The 19,654-nt window shown below is 41.9% G+C and overlaps 2 protein-coding genes across 6 annotated transcripts in view; both read right to left on the reverse strand.

The window, feature by feature from the left end:
- LOC123967839 (LIM zinc-binding domain-containing Nebulette-like) overlaps positions 1–19,654 on the reverse strand; it is a 117,682-nt gene that overhangs the window by 20,017 nt on the left and 78,011 nt on the right. The gene's annotated exons all lie outside the window — the stretch shown is intronic.
- Positions 1–19,654, reverse strand: part of LOC123967828 (nebulin-like) — a 52,665-nt gene that overhangs the window by 13,758 nt on the left and 19,253 nt on the right. For both annotated transcript variants that reach the window (XM_046044093.1, XM_046044103.1), the window contains 23 exons: positions 19,117–19,227; positions 17,959–18,069; positions 17,765–17,875; positions 17,361–17,471; positions 16,947–17,057; positions 16,759–16,869; positions 16,256–16,363; positions 14,720–14,830; positions 13,642–13,752; positions 12,673–12,783; positions 12,293–12,403; positions 11,859–11,969; positions 11,671–11,781; positions 11,249–11,356; positions 9,622–9,732; positions 8,667–8,777; positions 8,131–8,241; positions 6,652–6,762; positions 6,029–6,139; positions 5,609–5,719; positions 5,342–5,449; positions 1,940–2,050; positions 1,015–1,125 (listed from right to left, as the gene is read on the reverse strand). In XM_046044093.1, coding sequence (XP_045900049.1) covers positions 1,015–1,125; positions 1,940–2,050; positions 5,342–5,449; positions 5,609–5,719; positions 6,029–6,139; positions 6,652–6,762; positions 8,131–8,241; positions 8,667–8,777; positions 9,622–9,732; positions 11,249–11,356; positions 11,671–11,781; positions 11,859–11,969; positions 12,293–12,403; positions 12,673–12,783; positions 13,642–13,752; positions 14,720–14,830; positions 16,256–16,363; positions 16,759–16,869; positions 16,947–17,057; positions 17,361–17,471; positions 17,765–17,875; positions 17,959–18,069; positions 19,117–19,227 — 2,544 coding nt within the window. The remainder of the gene's footprint in view (positions 1–1,014; positions 1,126–1,939; positions 2,051–5,341; positions 5,450–5,608; positions 5,720–6,028; positions 6,140–6,651; positions 6,763–8,130; positions 8,242–8,666; positions 8,778–9,621; positions 9,733–11,248; positions 11,357–11,670; positions 11,782–11,858; positions 11,970–12,292; positions 12,404–12,672; positions 12,784–13,641; positions 13,753–14,719; positions 14,831–16,255; positions 16,364–16,758; positions 16,870–16,946; positions 17,058–17,360; positions 17,472–17,764; positions 17,876–17,958; positions 18,070–19,116; positions 19,228–19,654) is intronic.

The raw sequence follows: 19,654 nt of genomic DNA on the forward strand, positions 1-19,654 counted from the left end.
ACCCGGAGTTTTAAAACCAAAAACGGGTTTGGCAGTGTTTTCAAACTTCTCCGTTTTAGGTTTTCGTTTTCACCATTTTAGTCTGGACAGTATATGCAAATGTTGAAAAAGTTCTCAGGCCCAATGTGCCACCCTCACAGACTCTCAGACTTTGAGGCGCGTTCCCAGGAAGTCCGTGAGGGCTTATGGACCCCTTTCGTAAGTCCGCATTTCTGCAGACTTTGGCTGAGGGAATAGCCCACAGTTCATAGCGGTATGATGTGAAACACGGGGGTTAGCAGGGGAAGCCCGGAAGCGAGAGAAATATCACGGCAAATCCGCGTTATAAGAGAAGAATAAAAAAAATGGTAAACAACCAGCACTGATGTTAAAATTGTTGAAAGTTTTCTTAACTTAAGATGCTGCATGGAACACATGAAGTCAGAAGAATGCAATCCCCTTATTACACACTTAGTTTATTCAACTAGGCCCTTATTTATTTTATATTTACCCTTTAACAGTGTATTGATTAATTACAAATATATATTGACATATACCTCACATTACCTCTCCTCCACTCTGAAGGGCAAGAGCCTGCAGGACTTAAAAATAAGGAAAAACATAAAATAAAAAGTGTGCAATGTGATTCAGCGTCGTCAAGGTAACGTGATAAAGTGGTAAAGTGCTGTCCCGTTCCTGTTTACAGCATTTTGAGCCCTTGCAGCCTCTTAAACTCGTCTGTAAAGTCTGTGAGGGTTCAGGGCTGAGGGGGGACATTGGGATTGGGCCTCAGTTTTAAAATGAAAAAGCAGCAGTGTGTACGGGGACTGAGAGATCTTGATAAGTGGAACTACAGGAAAGCCATTATGCCATTTGATTGACATTTACTTTATACCCAAAGTTTATTACAGCAGTGAGAGCGCTCAAAGTTTCTCTTCCTGCATTGAAAGTCACAGTTTGAAGCTATTAAAATCATCTGCAAAGAGTCATTTTCTATCTCACACTGTGAAGGTCACAGAGCTACGTTAGACTCACGTCACTCTGCGTCTTGGTCAGCTCTTTAGCGAAGACGGTCTCGATGGTTTGGGGCATCTGGGCGTACAGACTGCAGCCGGCTTCCTTCCTCCCCTCCTTCCTGTAAGCTTTCTGCAAAACAAAACATTTGACATTTTACTGTGCAAAATATTAAAAGCACCGATCAAATTATAACTCAAGTGGTTTCGCTGCCTCACCAATATGCTAGTTTGAATACAAAGTGTAATACAAAGGCACAAGTACCAGTTTTAAATATTATTATATCAATATCATTTTAATTAGGATTAGAAATACACCAATTTGATCCCGGGGATCGGTATCAGGATTTGGGGTGAAGATTGGATCGATGCGTCTGTAATTAGATCCTTTGGTGTAATTAACCTTACTAAAAGGGATCAAAATGATGGCGACCTCTATCTCACGGCAGACCACATTTCCCATAGCCCCTATTTTTCCTCTCTATCAAATGATTTCCAAATTAGCTGTAGAAACTGTGAAGTGATGGGTGTGTGATGTATTCACACTGGAGAATGAATTATGAGTTTAATAAGACATAATTAAAAATGCCAGTTTACAGGCTTTAATCACTCGATCGTTTGTCGTGATGTTGATGGACACCGTTGTTCCACTAATTAACACACAACTGAGATGAAGGAGATCCTACTCACAGCTCATCCAAACTGTGGACAATGAAGAAACTTTAAAGATAGGCTTTAAAGATATCTCTGCATCTGAAAATTAAAGGGTTTTGTCCTCGTCTCCCTGGCAGCAGGATGTTCTTATTTACCAAAGTAGATTTATGTGTTGGAAGCTTTTGTTACATGTTACTGAGCAAACAGAATCTCATACTTGGTACCCAGAGAAGATGATAGTTTAAATATCAATAATGAAAACATGTTTGCAGACTGTGAATAAAGTTTTGTACCTCGCTGTGCAGCTGAGTTTGCTCCTTGGCATGCTGAGTGTCTTTGGTCTCAGGCAGCAGAGAATACAGACTGTTAACCAGCTCCTTCCTACCCGCCTCCTTGTATTTGCTCTGGGGATAGAAAACAACAACAACAACAACATCAGATCAATAACTGCACAGTGAAACAGTGTACAATCCTGCCACAGAAATGAGCAACACAACAAATTTCTTTTGTCTCTTGTAGAGTCTCTTATCTCCATCGTGTTTCAATAGTTTCAGCGCACAAAGGGAGATTTTCCTCACTCTGCTTCAAGTTTACTGTTACTTGCTAATATTTTACTGTTCACTAGTTTCCATTTTTGTTTTAAAATGAATGAGAACCATTCAGTATCACCTTACTGTGGTGGAGAGGTTTGCGTGCCCCTGGAGGCTGTCTGTTGTCTAGAGCCTAGTGCTCCTGGTAGGGTCTCCCATGGAAAAGTGGTTCTAGGTGAGGGGCCAGACTGAGAATGGTTCACACAGACCCTCATGAAAGATCGAGGAAGAGGAGGTGGTCGGGTTTGCCATGGAGCCCGGCCAGACACAGCCCGAAACAGCAACGTGACACCCCCCTCTCCATCCTTTGGACATCCATAGGAAGATCCACAGGGTTGGGTGCGCTGCCACATGGGTGGCGGTGAAGGTCAGGGGCCTCAATGGACCAGACCCAGGCGGCAGAGCCTGTCTCTGGGGACGTGGAACGTCACCTCTCTGTAAAGGAAGGAGCCGGAACTTATGCGGGAGGTGGAACACTACCAGTTAGATCTGGTGGGGCCAACCTCCACGCACAGTCTCGGTTCTGGAACCGTACTCCTTGATAGGGGATGGACCTTATTTTTCTCTGGAGTTGCCCAGGGTGTGAGGCACCGGGCGGATGTGGGGATACTCACAAGCCCCCAGCTGAGCGCTGCTATGTTGGAGTTTACTCCGGTAAACGAGAGGGTCGCCTCCCTACACCTTCGGGTTGTGAAAACTCTGACTGTTGTTTGTGCATATGCACCAAGCAGCAGTTCAGAGTACTCGGCTACTTGATCCCACGGGTCTTGCGGGACCCAACACAAATCGCACGGGAGCGGGTGGTTTTAACTCGTACTCTCTCTTTACGTCTCCTTAGTTGTCAGAAGTGAGGTTTACTCACTGCGCAGCCTCGCTGGTTTCCATCACCCGAAGGGCTGCAGCCTCTGCTGTGGCACATGCAAAGCAGCGGGTGTAGGAGGAGTTTGGAGAAGACATGGAGAAGGACTTTTGGTCGGCACCAAAGTGCTTCTGGAGAACTGTCCGCTACCTCCAAGCTGTGTACAGTAAGGATGGGAATCTGTTGACCTCAACTGAGGAGGTAATTGGGAGGAGGAAGGAACACTTTGAGGAACTCCTAAATCCGACTGCCTCTCTAGTAGAGGCAAAGCAGGAGGTTGATGGGGGATTCTCATCAATTTTCCTGGTGGAAGTCACTGAGGTAGTCAAACAACTCCACAGTGGCAAAGCCCCAGGGATTGATGAGATCCGCCCAGAAATGCTAAAAGCTTTGGGTGTGGAGGGGCTGTCTTGGATGACACGTCTCTTTAACATTGCGTGGAAGTCGGGTATAGTGCCCAAGGAGTGGCAGGAGTGTCTAAAAAGGGGGACCAGAGAGTGTGTGCCAACTACAGGGCTATCACACTTCTCAGGCTCCCCGGTAAAGTCTACTCCAAGGTGCTGGAAAGGAGGGTTCGGTTTTTGTACTGGTTGTGGAACAACGGACCAGCTCTTTACTCTCACAAGGATCCTGGAGTGGGCTTGTCCATCCAGTCTACATGTGTTTTGTAGATCTGGAGAAGGCATATGACCGGGTCCCCCGGGAGGTGCTGCGGGAGTTTGGGGTGAGGGTGTCCCTTCTCAGGGCTGTCCAATCGCTGTACATCCAAAGCGAGAGCTGTGTCCGAGTACAAGTAGCAGTAAGTCGGAATCTTTCCAGGTGGGAGTTGGCCTTCGCCAGGGTTGCGCTTTGTCACCAATCCTGTTTGTGATATTCATGGACAGGATATCAAGGCATAGTTGTGGTGGGGAGGGGATGCGGTTCGGTGAGCTTGGGATCTTGTCACTGCTTTTTGCGGATGATGTGGTCCTGATGGCATCATCGGTCCGTGACCTTCAGCTCTCACTGGATCGGTTTGCAGCAGTGTGTGAAGCGGTTGGGATGAGGATTAGCACCTCTAAATCTGAGGCCATGGTTCTCAACAGGAAACCAGTGGAGTACCAACTCCAGGTAGGGAATGAGTCCTTACCCCAAGTGAAGGAGTTCAAGTACCTCGGGGTCTTGTTCACGAGTGAGGGGAGACTGGAGCAGGTGGTTGGCCGGAGAATCGGAGCAGCGGGGTGGTATTGCACTCGTTTTACCGCACCGTTGTGACGAAAAGAGAACTGAGCTCTCGATCTATCGGTCAATTGTCATTCCTACCCTCACCTATGGTCATGAAGGTTGGGTCATGACCGAAAGAACGAGATTGTGGGTACAAGCGGCTGAAATGGGTTTCCTCAGGCGAGTGGCTTGTGTCTCCCTTAGAGATAGGGTGAGAAGCTCAGCTATCCGCGAGGAGCTCAGAGTAGAGTCGCTGCTCCTTTGCGTCGAAAGGAGCCAGTTTAGGTTGTTTGCTTATTGATGCTTATTTTTGGGCATCACGGAGGAACATTTCAGATGATTTCCAAATGGACAAGCGTAGCAGGGAAGTATAAAGGATGATGATTTAATAGAATATTAACATGTTTGCTGATGGAAAGGAAGGGACAGGAATGGAAAAGAAAAGAAATTAAAAGAGAAGGGAGAGGAAGGGAAGGACAGGAAAGGACAGGAAAAGAAAGAAGAGAAGGAAAAAAAGGAAAGAGAAGAAAAGAAAAGGAAAGAAAAGGAACGGAAAGGACAGGAAAAGGAAGGGACAGACAGGACAGTTAAGGAAAGGGAAGGAAGGGAAAGGAAAGGAAAGAGACGGAAAGGGAAGGAAAAGGAAGGGAGGTGTAGGAAATGAAAGGACAGGAAAGGAGAGGGAAGGAAAAGGAAGGGAAAGAACAGGACTATAAACTTGTTTGCTGATGCCAAAAAACTAGTTTTGACAAATATAAACATATAATCTGATCAAATATTTTTGAAATTCAAATGTAACTTAAGGCCTGCAGGCACATTGTGAAATATCAGTTAATAAACAGTGACAATTTAAATATTATTTACAGAATCTGGTGAATGGATAAAGTCACCTTGTGGTGATGCATGACTAACAAAGCAACAACTAAGAACCTTAAGCGAAGCACAACCACACACTGTGAGTTATAAACCCAGCGCACAAGCTGTCTTTTTCAGGCAAACAGACTAAAATATGCACAGTAACACAGAGAGTGAGTGTTTCCCACCTCGCTGTGTGTCTCAGCCATCTCTCTAGCAAACTGAGTCTCCAGGGTTTCAGACAGCAGAGAGTATAACGTGTTGGGCAGATCCTCTTTGTCCTTCTTGTACTTTGTCTAACCAAAATAAATATGCAGATATGAATATATACTTTTTTCAGAGAACATGTTGTCATTTCCACTCCTGAAAACATAAGCGAGTATGAAACAATGTGAAGAAATACACTGCATGCAACGATAACTTAAAGAAACACACACACTGCTCTGGCCTCTAACCTCACTCTGAAGATCAGAGATCTGCTTGGCGAACTCGGTCTCTTTGGTCTCCGGCATGTGGTGGAAAACACTGCTGCTGATCTCCTGTCTGCCTTTCTGCTTGTATTTATTCTGCAACACACACATGCACACACATCAAGATGTATATACAACAAAAACGGGCTGTTTGTCCTGTTATTTAATCTTGATGTTTCTTTTCTTTTAGCCTAAACTAAACAATCATATTAAACCCCAGTCTCCCTCCTACAGGAAACAGTCTGTTAGGATTAAGTATAGAGTTTATGTGTATCAAGGGAACATTTCATGACATCTTGAGCCCAATTTTTCTTTTTATAAGTAACATTCAACCCATCCACTACGGCATGTAGCAGAGAAAATAAACCCAAGGGTGTGATCATGCCTTGTAAAAAGTCCACCCACCTCACTCTGAAGCTCCATGGCGGCTTTAGCAAACTTCATCTGTTCTGTCTCAGGCAGCAGAGAGTACAGGTTGGTGCTCAGCTCTTTCTTACCTGCTTCCCTGTACTTCATCTGGAGAAGACAGACAGGAAAGGAAAGGAAAGGAAAGAAAAGAAAAGGAAAAGACAGAAATGTGAAGGAAAGGAAAGGACAGTACAAGTAAGGACAGGGCAGAACAGGACAAGAAAGGAAAGGAAAGTACAAGTAAGGAAAGGACAGTACAAGGAAGCAAAATAAAGGATCAGACAGGACAGGAAAGGAAAGTGAAGGACAGGACTAGTCAAAGTCAGATACTCGGCTGACACCATGCTACTAACACTATGCTGACTGAATTCTGTCTTCACATGTTATAAACAAGCTGTTTGTTGTTCACAGAGAATAAGATGAAGTGTCTTCATCCAGTCCAGGGATCCAAAGCTGCAGAACATTTGTAGACCAGGGCCCCTGATGATTCAAAAGAAAGTCCTGGACTGTTTTGGAAACTCCCACATGGGAAGATCCACAAAGAACCAGCAGGCCTGGAGGTGTTCAACTTTTTGTGCTCTATTTACCAATCTGTCCTCTGCATGTAAGTGTTTGTGTACCTGACTCTGCAGCTCAGTAGCCTCTTTAGCCTGGAGCGTCTCCAGGGTTTCAGGCAACTGGTGGTACAGACAACTGCTCGCCTCCTTCCTGCTCGCCTCCTTGTACTTGGCCTGAAAGAAAAACATCACCAGTTAGACGCCGTTTCCACCACACACCTCTGCTTTAGCTCGCAGTCAGAAATGTGAGCCAGTGCTGCTGTTTGCGTCTGCACTGAAACCATTTTAGGGAGTATGTTTGGCTTTAGGTGAACAAAAAAAGGTTTGCTGTGTTGTTTTGCTCTGCTCTTCACAGCAATGACCTGTCAATAAAATCCTATGGGTGGACTTTTTTTATTGATTCAGGTGGCTCTCTCCAGACAGACCACTGCTTCATTTATTAATTCATGGTTTTACTAATGGAGGTTCTACGAATTCAGGGACTTCTTTATGCATTTGTGCCTGAGTAACAGGGTCATTATCTGATGTGTTCATATCTTTTCAATACAGAATATATTTGTTTTTATCTTAAAGAGGTGGTATTGTGCTCATTTTCAGGATCAAAATGTTATTAAGGGGTTGTACCAGAAGAGGTTTACATGGTTTAATTTTCACACATTGTTGCAGCTCCTCTTTTCACCCTGTGTTGAAGGCTTCGTTTTAGCTATGGAGTGATGCATCTTACCTCTACAGGATCTTTGTTGGGAGTTGCACATGCGCAGTTCCTATTTAAGGACTACTAGCCAATCAGAAGCAGAGAAGGGCGGGTCAGCGAGAAGCCCGTAAACAGCTTCGGTTCAGCTGTACATGTTGCCGACCAGCTTGGCAACATGGACTAGAGAGTTTCAGAGTGGTGAGTTATTAATCTGTAACAAAAGTATCTTTCATCCATAATGTTTTAACTGAGCTCTGTCTCTACATCACAGGAACAACTTTATGTCCACTGACTGCCTGGAGGGTAGCTGGTGTTTGGAAGGGAGAGGAGAGCTGTGTGCTACAGCTCATTGTTTTTACACCGGTGTTTTTGAGGGCGTGTCGGAGTAGCCGCTTGGCGAGCGTTATATGAGGCGCATTTAGCTTTCATCCCTGTGACGTCACAGACAAACTGGACTACAAACGAGCTGTTTTCAGGCAGTTCAGAGCAGAGTTTTCTGTGGGAGATGGGAACTCCCTTTGGGCTGGACTTCTTTGCAAACCTATTACATGCACAAAAAAGATATACAACTCAATAAAGGAGAGGGAAAAGCCTAAAAGCATAATACCACCTCTTTAACTTGTATATTTTGATCGTTACGCACCACAACACCAAAGCATTCCTTTATATGTGATAACCTGGCCATAAACCTGTTTCTAAAATAAATATGTTATTAATGTGAAAAGACCCTGACCTTTAACTGTGCTAAATTTGACAGTGACAGTGTTTTCGGTGGTACAGCGGCTCAGTGGTAAGTAGGTCCTGAGCTTGAATCCAGTGAAAAAGATAAAGAAACAGGAGCAGCTCACCTCGCTCTGCAGCTCTGAGACAGTTTTCGCTAACTGAGTCTCAGCAGTTTCTGGTAGCTGAGAGTATAAACTCTGAGAGCGGCTCTTCATCCCGTCCTCCTTGTATTTGCTCTGGACAAAGAGAGGCAGAAGACACTGAAGACGACATCCAACTCATTCTGACATCAGGACTAAAACAGTCTGAGGGATAGGACAGTGACATCTGTTAACATCCTCATGTGTACATATTATTACAAGTGTGTGCAAATTATGAATCGTTACTGCAGGATCGGTATTTCAATACTCACAAGCTTTGGTATCAATTATTATTTAATCATAGTATTTCTGTAACATCTGGTCATTGCTTACACACTCAGTACTTTTGCTTTGGTGATAAATGTGCTATTGATTGTGTCATGTGATTTCACTTTAAGAGTAAGGATTTTTTTTTTTTCCTGAAAATAGCCATTACTTTGAAAAATGTATCGTTAAAATGGGAAAACATCTCAAATTTAAAAAAGTTCTGTATCGCCCATCCCCAAACATGTGTACTTTACTTCGCTCTGCAGGTCGGACATCTTGGCGGCGAGCTGCGTCTCAGCCGTTTGCGGCAGCTGAGCGTACAAACTGGACGACATCGACTTCTTCCCGCTTTGCTTGTATTTGTTCTGAAGGAAACGGCAGCAGGTGGAAAATTAATTCAGACAGACTGTTTTAATTCAGCTTGAAATCACTGTGTGTTTCTTTGATTTGGTCATTTTAAGGAGCAAAAACTACAATTACACATGATCAGCATCATCCCACAGGGTTTACGTTCAACCAAGTGAAAAGTTTTATAATTGATTCTTTATTTTCTTTATTCTTTCTTTTAAGGATTTGCTGTTTTTTTTATGTTTAACTAGTGTGATTTGTGTTTCGCCTGTTGGTCAAACAAAGTAAGCAATCAGATGAAATACATTTAAACAGACAAGAAGCTCTGAATCACTTTGGTTCAGTCCTAATGGCCCCCTCGTGCAGACTAAATTTGAGCCTGCAATTAATGAGCTAAAAGAAAACTAATCTCCTGGTCCAAACCTCAAACCAACACTTTTGATTTGAAGAAGACCAGAGAGAGAGAGCATTGTTCATTTCAGGAGACTGCATGAGTAGTTTCTGTTGTATTTCTCCTGAATATTTCAGTTACTTTACATAAAAATTTCCGTTCCTCAGCGAAATAATGCTGACAAAATATTGCTGTACCAGCTACAAACAGCATTGAAAATATCCACCACATTTAGCCCAGTGTCTTCAAAGCACAATATAACTGGCTCATTCATTACTTCTTTGAAGAGTGACGATTGCACTCAGTTTGAGCTTCTCGCTGTCTGAATAATGCACGACAGTGAGTGTGCAGAATGCAAATCTCAAATCTGTCATTGAATTACATCAGGACAATCAGCTGCTTCATGACAGTTGACTGTTCACTGCCGAACAAACTGAGCATGCAGATGAGTGAATAATGGATGGGTGTACCTCGCTCTGCAGCTCAGTAACCTCCTTAACACGCTGCGTCTCCAGAGTCTCAGGCAGCTGGTGGTACAGAGAACTGCTGGCTTCTTTCTTCCCTGCTTCCTTGTACTTGACCTGCAGGAGGAAGAACAGGTCAAATTTCTGTTTGTTTCATGATCACATACATTTTTACGGCTTCTCCTCCTTCACAACAAATATCACATTATGAGAGGCGCCTGCAGCAAATATTTTAATACATGTCCACCTCTCTTTGTTGTGGCTGACTGTTGTGGTTTTGCTGGCTTTTATTCAAAACTGTTTAAATTCTCAGCACCACTTGATTTGAAAAGAACTAAAATGAACATTTTTGCCGTTTTGTCTGCAGATGTCAGATTCACTTAAAAACCAAAAGGCAGGAGCTACAGGTGAAGAGGCACCAGAGGAAAACACATTAAACACAGATAACATAATAGAGCTTTTCAGAAGAGAGTAAATCCACTCTGAATGTGTTTCAGCAGCACAGGAGAAGGGGGAGGAGAGAGGTATCCAGCAGCTCTGAAACGGTTTCTGATAACGAGACCAGAATAGACAACAGTGGTCAGTTTATCTGCAACGTGTTAACATGCTGGAGCGCCTGAGACGGAGCACACACACCTCATTTTGTCTCTTAGGACTGACGCCCACACATTCCCTGAAGACTTTCCCTAACATATGAAAGGTGGTTTTCTGTTAGTGAACACATCTCATGATAAAAACCAACAATGTCTTATTATCAGTACTTTCTGTCTTCCCTACTCTGTCCGTGGTCTGTGGGCCGTCCGAAGCACACTGCTTCCTACTAAAAATGCATATCTTTAACAACTCACAATTATAAAGTTTCATGTTCAAAAAGACTGCATTTGCTGGGGACTATTTCCGGCGGCGGATGAATCCACATGTGGTGCTCCAGTGAGTGTTTGGGACAGCAGGACAGTGCATGTGATCACATCACTCCTTTTTAAACTTCATTACACTGGCTCCGATATTTTAAAATGTTACTGATTACTTTTAAGGCTCTTCATAGCCTTTACCCCGGCTATATCTCTGATCTTTTTAGTACCGTATGCACCGGCACGTACCTTGAGATCCTTGGACAGAGGTCTGTTGTCTGGCCTGACTTAAAACTAAAGGGAACAGAGCGTTTGCAGTCATGGCCCCGAGGCTCTGAAACAGCCTGCCCGAGGAAATCTTATCTATAAATCTTATTTTCTGCACTTGTAAAAGCACTTTTTTTAAAACTGCTCTATAAACAAAGATAATTATTATTATTTATATATGTGGGTCTGAGTCAGAATAAACTACAGAGTGTGTGTTCATGGTGATAAAGGAACATGTCAGCCAGTGCAGCATTGAGGCTCACTGATGTTTTAATAGTTTGTGGACAACAATGGAGGAAGAGGAGACATCAGGCTGTGAGACATATTCAGGACTTGTGAGGAGATACATTCATTGTTGGTTTGAGTCTACATATGAGGTTTACTGCCAAAAAAAAAAAAAAAAGAATATTAGCAGTGTTATGAATTACTGGTTTCCTCTGTAAAGAGCAGCTTAAGTCCCCACAATCTGACAGCGTGAACAGATTTATGGCGTCACAACATGATGAGTTTCCCACCTCGCTGTGTGTCTCAGCCATCTCTTTGACAAACTGAGTCTCCAGAGTTTCAGGCAGCAGAGAGTATAACGTGTTGGGCAGATCCTCTTTGTCCTTCTTGTACTTTGCCTTGAAAGAAAATGAAATAAAAGTTGATGAAAAATTCTGTGACATCTTCCACTTTTTGAACCAGTCATGGTGTGAAATTCACCCAGCTGTTTAGATTATGTTCAGATTATTTCATAAAAGGTTTACTATATTATAACCTAACAAGGAGAATGACATTGATCTAAAACAATATATTGTACTCTGGGTATTTAGTGAAATCAAAATAGTCAAAAAAAGGTTCTTCAAATTAAATTTCTGGATAAAATACTGAGAAAAGGCTTCTGATGGACCTATCCACCTGCAGACCACCTGTATGAGGCGTTCAGGGTCCTCACCTCGCTCTGTATCTCTGACATATGCTTGGCAAACTGGGTCTCTGCCGTCTCAGGGAGGAGCGAGTACAAGTTCGTTCTGACGTCCTTCTTCCCCCCTTCTTTATACTTCACCTGAGAAAAAGCACACAGAGCTTACTTTACCGTACAGATACCCTGCGGTGATGCCTTTGTGTCGGTGTGTTCCTCACCTCGCTGTAAATGTCTCTCAGCTCTTTAGCCAGCTGTGTCTCTGTGGTTTCAGGCAGCTGGTGATACAGAGAACCGCTCGCCTCCTTCCTGCCGTCCTGCTTGTATTTCACCTGCATAAAGACGGCAGGACAGAGCGAAAACACACAGAAGTAAGCTTTTTCACGAGGTTTTAAATTTAAATTACTGCTATTTTAGCAGACAACAGCAAAAATATGTAGAAATATCCCAAATTAAATATAAATAAACCAGGATTTATTGTTTCTATCTGCTTTTCTAGAGAAAGCTGAAGATGAACAATCCCCAAATTATGCAGTTTACGCAGCTCACTGGACACAGCAACACTTTCTTATTATTTGTCGACTCCCGTTAGCTCATGGCCAAAGGTCCAGTGGAAAGCCTGGACCTGAACACACCATGCTGTCTCTGTACACACCTGACTCTGCAGCTGTGAAACCTCTTTAGCGTGCAGAGTGTCCAGAGTCTCAGGCAGCTTCGAGTACAGAGAGCTGGACGCGTCTTTCTTCCCTGCTTCTTTATATTTGGTCTGAAAAGAACAAAGGAAACATGGCTGCAGTTAAAAAGCCACATTTTACTCTGACGTTTGGTTTTAGGGGAGAGAGTGAAACACTTCTTTTAAACTTTGGTTGCATCAGATTGTTTTGGTCTAAAATAAATCATCAGCAAACTAATAAGGACAGAAGTTCTCCAACCTTCTTACAGGAAATCATTGAGTCCTTCAGATTCAGCACATTGCTTTAACTTTAATCATAATAGCATGCTGTAGTTATTAAATGAACTACTCTCTTGCCGTACCTCACTCTGCATTTCAGATACAGCTTTGGCAAACTGGATTTCGTTGGTCTCTGGGAGCTGGGAGTAAACACTGATGGTTTGGCTCTTCTTCCCACTCTCCTTATACTTGTTCTGGAGATGAGAAGACAACAGGACATATTCAGAGGGACATTTTATCAAGCCCTTGTTTGCAGTAGATGCATGTCTTCTTCAAACTCTACGTGTATTTTGACACGCTGTGTTTAAAGACTCTGGTCTGAGCTTGTTTTTGCAGCTACAAAAGTGCAAGTCAAGATGATTGGATTCAGAATCAGCTCCCCCATCTACAGAAAACGCAACAAACGCCAAATTCTTTCTTTTCAGTTTCATTCTCAAAGTTTTCAAAGGTCAGTGTGAGTGTGTGTGTGCTGTACCTCACCCTGTATTTACTTACAGAGTACTGCACTTAAGCACAGTTTTGAGATATTTGCATTTTACTTAAGTATTTCCATTTAATGCTACAATATTGTACTTTTTACTCCACCACATGTATTTGATAGCTTTATATATACTGGTATTTTTGCAGATCAACTAATAAATGAGCTCCCCAGCAGTTTAAATTAGCTCATTAGTGGATCACTGATTATAATCCACTTATATATTATATATTACTCTGCAATGGGCCATTCTGCATGATGAGTACTTTACTTCTAATTTACATTCATTGTTATGCCCATACTTATGTACATTTATTTAAATTAAGAGTTTGAATGCAGGACCTTTACATTTAGTATTTCCACACTGTGTATTGAGCAAAACATCTCCAGAGTCCAGATTCATCATCAAACTGAACAAGCTCAAAATCTGTTTTTCTCACGTGTGAACTATAAAAAGAGTTGTGCTTGTCTCTGATGTTTAGCTTAGAGAGTGTTTTCTGTTCTCTCCATCACGCAGGCCAATCAAACTAGATACGATGTTTCATAAGAAACAGTGTGTGTGTGTGTGCCGTACCTCACTCTGTATCTCAGTCATCTCTCGAGCGAAGTGGGTCTCTGAGGTTTCAGGGAGCTGAGAGTACAGAGACGACGTCATCTCCTTCCTCCCTTCATCTTTGTACTTTTTCTGTCGGAAACACAGTGAACATAAAAAACCTCTGATTAATCTCCAGTAAAAACCGGATGCAGTTTTACACAAGCATCTATTTCATAACCGCTTTATGATTTAAAGGGCCACTTTCACATTCACCCCTACTGATGTCTCGCCATGGTTTTTGTTTTATTTGTCCAGGTGTTGTGATCTGATCTGTCGCTAAGATTTCTGCCTCCAACACAATTCAAGGAGGAGAATGGTTCGTTTGTGAAAAGTTATACTTCAACACCAACATATCCTCATATTAAGTCAAAATATAATTTATTTTAATCTGTTTAATTCAGCAGGGTCAGTACACGTTAATAAAACATTGAAGTAAATGCGACAGAGTTAGATAAAAGACTATTTTTTCTCTGTAGTCCCTGGGCAGTTGTTACATATTCAGCCTATGAATCATATATAACTTATGTTGTGGGGGTAACGGGCTTTAAATGTATATTACAGGCTGCCCAAAACTCCCAGCATATTGGCAAAATATGAAAATAAGAGAAGAATTGGTGTTGGATTTTAATGTGACTTTTATTATCTGTATCCTACATACCAGACAATAATTATAAGTTCAAAATAAGTTATTAATTAAACAAATGCTGAAGCCAAAACAAAGGATGAAGCTGTTGTTTTTTCTCACAGCAAATATTCAATTGGAAACAGAAATATTTAAGTAGAGTAAAAACATGTTGGTTTATTTATTTCTACTTGTCAACAAGATCGTCTCCGTTGTGTTTGGGAGTTGTTCTGTTGCTGTTGAACTGATGCAATAAAATAAAGCTCAGAAACTGAACAAATAAAACTATCTGCATGTCCTGGCATCACTAGAGGTAAGTGAGATAATATGCAGAGCAAACTGATGTTTAGACTTCCTTATTTTAAAGTCAGAGCACTAGAATTTGACTGAAGTGAGAAAGAGACAGATAAAGGGAAGAGAGAGAGAGACACTCACTTCACTCTGCAGCTCAGTCACTTCTTTGGCGTGTTTGGTCTCCAGAGTTTCGGCCAGTTTGGAATAAAGAGACGACGCCGTCTGCTGCTTCCCAGCCTGCTTGTATTTCACCTGACATACACACACACACACACACACACACACACACACACTAAATGACCACTGTGTGCTCTGAAGTACCAAACCCACCACCGTCCTTCTTGAATCTTTCACCACCAACAACTAAAAATGTACAAACAACTTCCTTCTTTTGACCATCGTTATCAGCTCTGGATCCCTATTGGTAGCTGATATAGCAACCATTCTGTGACATCATCCAATTTATCAGCTGTAGACCAATAGGATTCAGACCCTATTTGACCCTACATGTATGATGTTATTTTTGACTTCTTGTGAACTTTGTGACCTTGCTCTGTGAAAGGTGCTACACCAAATAAGCTTACCCTACCTACACAGCACACGTTTATATTTGGGATAAATGAAAGACATTGTTAGTGGTGAGACCGCTGGAGTCAGTTTCTTTGTTTTCTAGTTTGTGTTTCTACTCGTGTGCTGCTCCTGTTTATTAGCTGAAAAATAAAAGAGGTCCAGAGTCTACAGCAGAGCTAAATCCAGACCTCCTCATCTCAGAGCTGTCCGCCTCTGCACCTCCATCCATTTCAACAGCGACACGTTTTCACACACAGTCACATGTGGCAGAAATATACAGCGACTTTGCCTGCTGCTGTGACAGGATCAGAGTCTTTGTTCCACTACGGATAACATCCTTATAAACCTGCTGAAGTGATTCAGTTCTTCAGTATTTAATGTGCTACTTCACCTCTCGGTGTGGCTCACTAGACTCAGAGTCACATTAGAAACTTGTTTGATGGACACTGCAGCAGAAAGAGCACAACCAAAAAATGTAGCGGATGAGGATTATAATGCAGCAGGGCCTCTCATATGGTTTAATTTAATTACCGACTGATGGCTGAATTTCATCTAAACAATCCTTGAAAGATAATTAAAAAAATATATAAGTATAACAAGACTTCAAGACAGTAGAGTAGAAATGTACAATCCACTGTTTTCATACCTCGATGTTTGTTTGGTTGCTCATTTTCTTTCGTAAAATATTTATATGAAATTCTTAAATCTTATTAAACATATAGTTTAACACACATAAAACATAATGTCCATGGAAATCAAAATGTTGGCTAAAAAAACAATAACATAAAGCAAAATATAGCTGCGGTCAAGAAATGTACTGGCCGCCTCACTAATGGCTGCAACGACTCGCTACTGTACTGTACAGTCATCCTGGTTCTCACCTCGATGTTTGTTTGCTCCTTTTCTTTTGTAATTTGTTTGTTACTAAATCCTTGTAAGTAATTAATAAAATAATAGTTTAACAGACATAAAACATGTCCATGGAAATCAAACATTGGTCCAATTATTTCCATTTGGTGCTGAGCCTACTGTTAATTTGGTCAATGGAAACTCTGAATAAATATGTTTGTCAATGAGAATTAACTATGAGTACACATGAGTTCTCACCTCGCTGTGTGTCTCAGCCATCTCTTTGACAAACTGAGTCTCCAGAGTTTCAGGCAGCAGAGAGTATAACGTGTCGGGCAGATCCTCTTTGTCCTTCTTGTACTTTGCCTTGAAATAACAAAACAAATAAAGAAACGTTGATGAAAACATTTTACGTCCTTCACTTACTTCTTTTGAACCAGAGTCATGGTGTGAAATTCACCCAGCTGTGTGTGTATTTAGATTATGTTTCATAAAAAGTGAACAAATATTAATATGTAACAAGGAGAATGACGTTGATCTAAAAAGCTCTTTATTCATTTGTTCAAAAATCTGAGACCTGAAATTGATTTCAACATTCAACAATTTAAGAGGGTGAGTTCCTTTGTTGGTGTAATTGCAGTTTTTATGATTAATTGTGAACTCTCAACTATAATTTCTGGCTTTAATAATTAGAAAAACACACACTTCTGATGGACCTATCCACCTGCAGACCACCTGTATGAGGCGTTCAAGGTCCTCACCTCGCTCTGTATCTCTGACATATGCTTGGCAAACTGGGTCTCTGCCGTCTCAGGGAGGAGCGAGTACAAGTTCGTTCTGACGTCCTTCTTCCCCCCTTCTTTATACTTCACCTGAGAAAAAGCACACAGAGCTTACTTTACCGTACAGATACCCTGCGGTGATGCCTTTGTGTCGGTGTGTTCCTCACCTCGCTGTAAATGTCTCTCAGCTCTTTAGCCAGCTGTGTCTCTGTGGTTTCAGGCAGCTGGTGATACAGAGAACCGCTCGCCTCCTTCCTGCCGTCCTGCTTGTATTTCACCTGCATAAAGACGGCAGGACAGAGCGAAAACACACAGAAGTAAGCTTTTTCACGAGGTTTTAAATTTAAATTTCCCACTCTAAAATAAACAAATCAGGATTTTATAGTTTAAAAGAAATCATTATTGTTTCTATCTGCTTTTCTAGAGAAAGCTGAAGATGAACAATTCCCCAAATTATGCAGTTTACGCAGCTCACTGGACACAGCAACACTTTCTTATTAATTGTCGACTCCCATTAGCTCATGGCCAAAGGTCCAGTGGAAAGCCTGGACCTGAACACACCATGCTGTCTCTGTACACACCTGACTCTGCAGCTGTGAAACCTCTTTAGCGTGCAGAGTGTCCAGAGTCTCAGGCAGCTTCGAGTACAGAGAGCTGGACGCGTCTTTCTTCCCTGCTTCTTTATATTTGGTCTGAAAAGAACAAAGGAAACATGGCTGCAGTTAAAAAGCCACATTTTACTCTGACGTTTGGTTTTAGGGGAGAGAGTGAAACACTTCTTTTAAACTTTGGTTGCATCAGATTGTTTTGGTCTAAAAACAGAAATTAAAGATTAAAGAAGAAGAATCATCAGCAAACTAATAAGGACAGAAGTTCTCCAACCTTCTTACAGGAAATCATTGAGTCCTTCAGATTCAGCACATTGCTTTAACTTTAATCATAATAACATGCTGTAGTTATTAAATGAACTACTCTCTTGCCGTACCTCACTCTGCATTTCAGATACAGCTTTGGCAAACTGGATTTCGTTGGTCTCTGGGAGCTGGGAGTAAACACTGATGGTTTGGCTCTTCTTCCCACTCTCCTTATACTTGTTCTGGTGATGAGAAACAGAAGCAGAAATTTCAGCTGATTTAAAGAACATCAGGAGATAGGTCAGTATGATTGTGTGTGCCGTACCTCACTCTGTATCTCAGTCATCTCTCGAGCGAAGTGGGTCTCTGAGGTTTCAGGGAGCTGAGAGTACAGAGACGACGTCATCTCCTTCCTCCCTTCATCTTTGTACTTTTTCTGTCGGAAACACAGAGACAACGCAAACGTAAAAAAACTCTGAATGTGCTTCATCTCGTTTTACACAACCAATACAATGAAGTGAATGGAATATAGTTTGTGAAAAATTGTACTTCTTCACTGACATCTCTTTTTTTCTTCATTTAAACTTCTGTCTACCAACGAGGTGCTTCCGATAAAAAAGTCTATCTCCTCATATTAAAGGTTGTGTGTATTTCCACTGCACAGTACCAGCTCGGCTCGGCTCGGCTTTGTTTGGTTTTCCATTGGGGAAAAGTTGTACCTGCACCTGCTTCCAGGTACTTTGTTTTCGTATCACCTCCGTCAAGGTTCCAAGCGAGCTGAGGCAATACTAAAATGTGACGTGAAAACACAGCAGACTGCTGATTGGTCAGAGAAAATCGTCACTATTCACTGCGTCATCATTGCGGGCGCCTGACAGAGTTGAAATCTCTGCCTTTCCTGTCATGGTGCTCTGCAGTGAATCTGAATCGAACACTTTTAATTCTCTGTATCCTACATACCAGACAATAATTTAATAATAAATAATAAAACAGAATTTTGGTTTTTATAGCAACACGAACGCTCACAGTCTCCTGGCTGAAACAAAAAAATCCAGATGAAGTTGTTGTTTTCACGACAAAGCTTCTATTGGATAGAGAAATATTTATGCAGAGTAAAAATGTGTTGTATTATTTATTTCTACTTTTCGACAAGATCATCTCCGTTGTGTTTTGGAGTTGTTCTGTTGTTGTTGAACTGATGCAATAAAGAAAAGTTTTTAAAAATTCCAGTTAGAGGCAGAAATCTCAGAACCTGAAGAGACAGAACCAAAACTATCTGCATATTGTGGCACCCCTAGAGGCAAGTGAGAAATCACGCTCTGTGAAGGTTCAGCAACCAAAGAGTGAGTGTAAGTTTTGTTTTCTTGCAAAGAGCGGAAGAACAGATGTATAGACTTGCTTTACTTAGTTTAAACAGCTTTTATTTATCTGAATTTGACTGAAGGGAGAAAGAGACAGATAAAGGGAAGAGAGAAACACTCACTTCACTCTGCAGCTCAGTCACTTCTTTGGCGTGTTTGGTCTCCATAGTTTCGGGCAGTTTGGAGAACAGAGACGACGCCTTCTGCTGCTTCCCAGCCTGCTTGTATTTCACCTGACACACACACACACACACACACACACTTTTAAAGAAACCTGGTTTAGATCCCTCCCTCCCACAAAATTTTAGACCAATTTCAAAACTGCCTTTTATTGCAAAGATTCTAGAAAGAATTGTGTCCAAACAGCTGCTCACTGTGCTGGAAAATAACAAATTATTTGAAAAGTTTCAGTCTGGTTTCAGGAAGTACCACAGCACTGAGACTGCCCTGCTTAAAGTCACCAATGACCTTTTAATGTCTGCTGATGAAGGTATGTGCTCAGTCCTTGTACTCCTGGACCTTAGCGCTGCTTTTGACACCATTGATCACAACATCATGTTAGACAGACTGAGGCACTGGGTGGGGATCTCTGGTACTGCCCTAGAATGGTTTTCATCCTACCTGTCAAATAGGAAGTTTTGCATGTCTGTAAACAACTAT

Source organism: Micropterus dolomieu, linkage group LG01 (assembly GCF_021292245.1).
Source record: "Micropterus dolomieu isolate WLL.071019.BEF.003 ecotype Adirondacks linkage group LG01, ASM2129224v1, whole genome shotgun sequence".
NCBI classification, from domain to species: Eukaryota; Metazoa; Chordata; class Actinopteri; order Centrarchiformes; family Centrarchidae; genus Micropterus; species Micropterus dolomieu.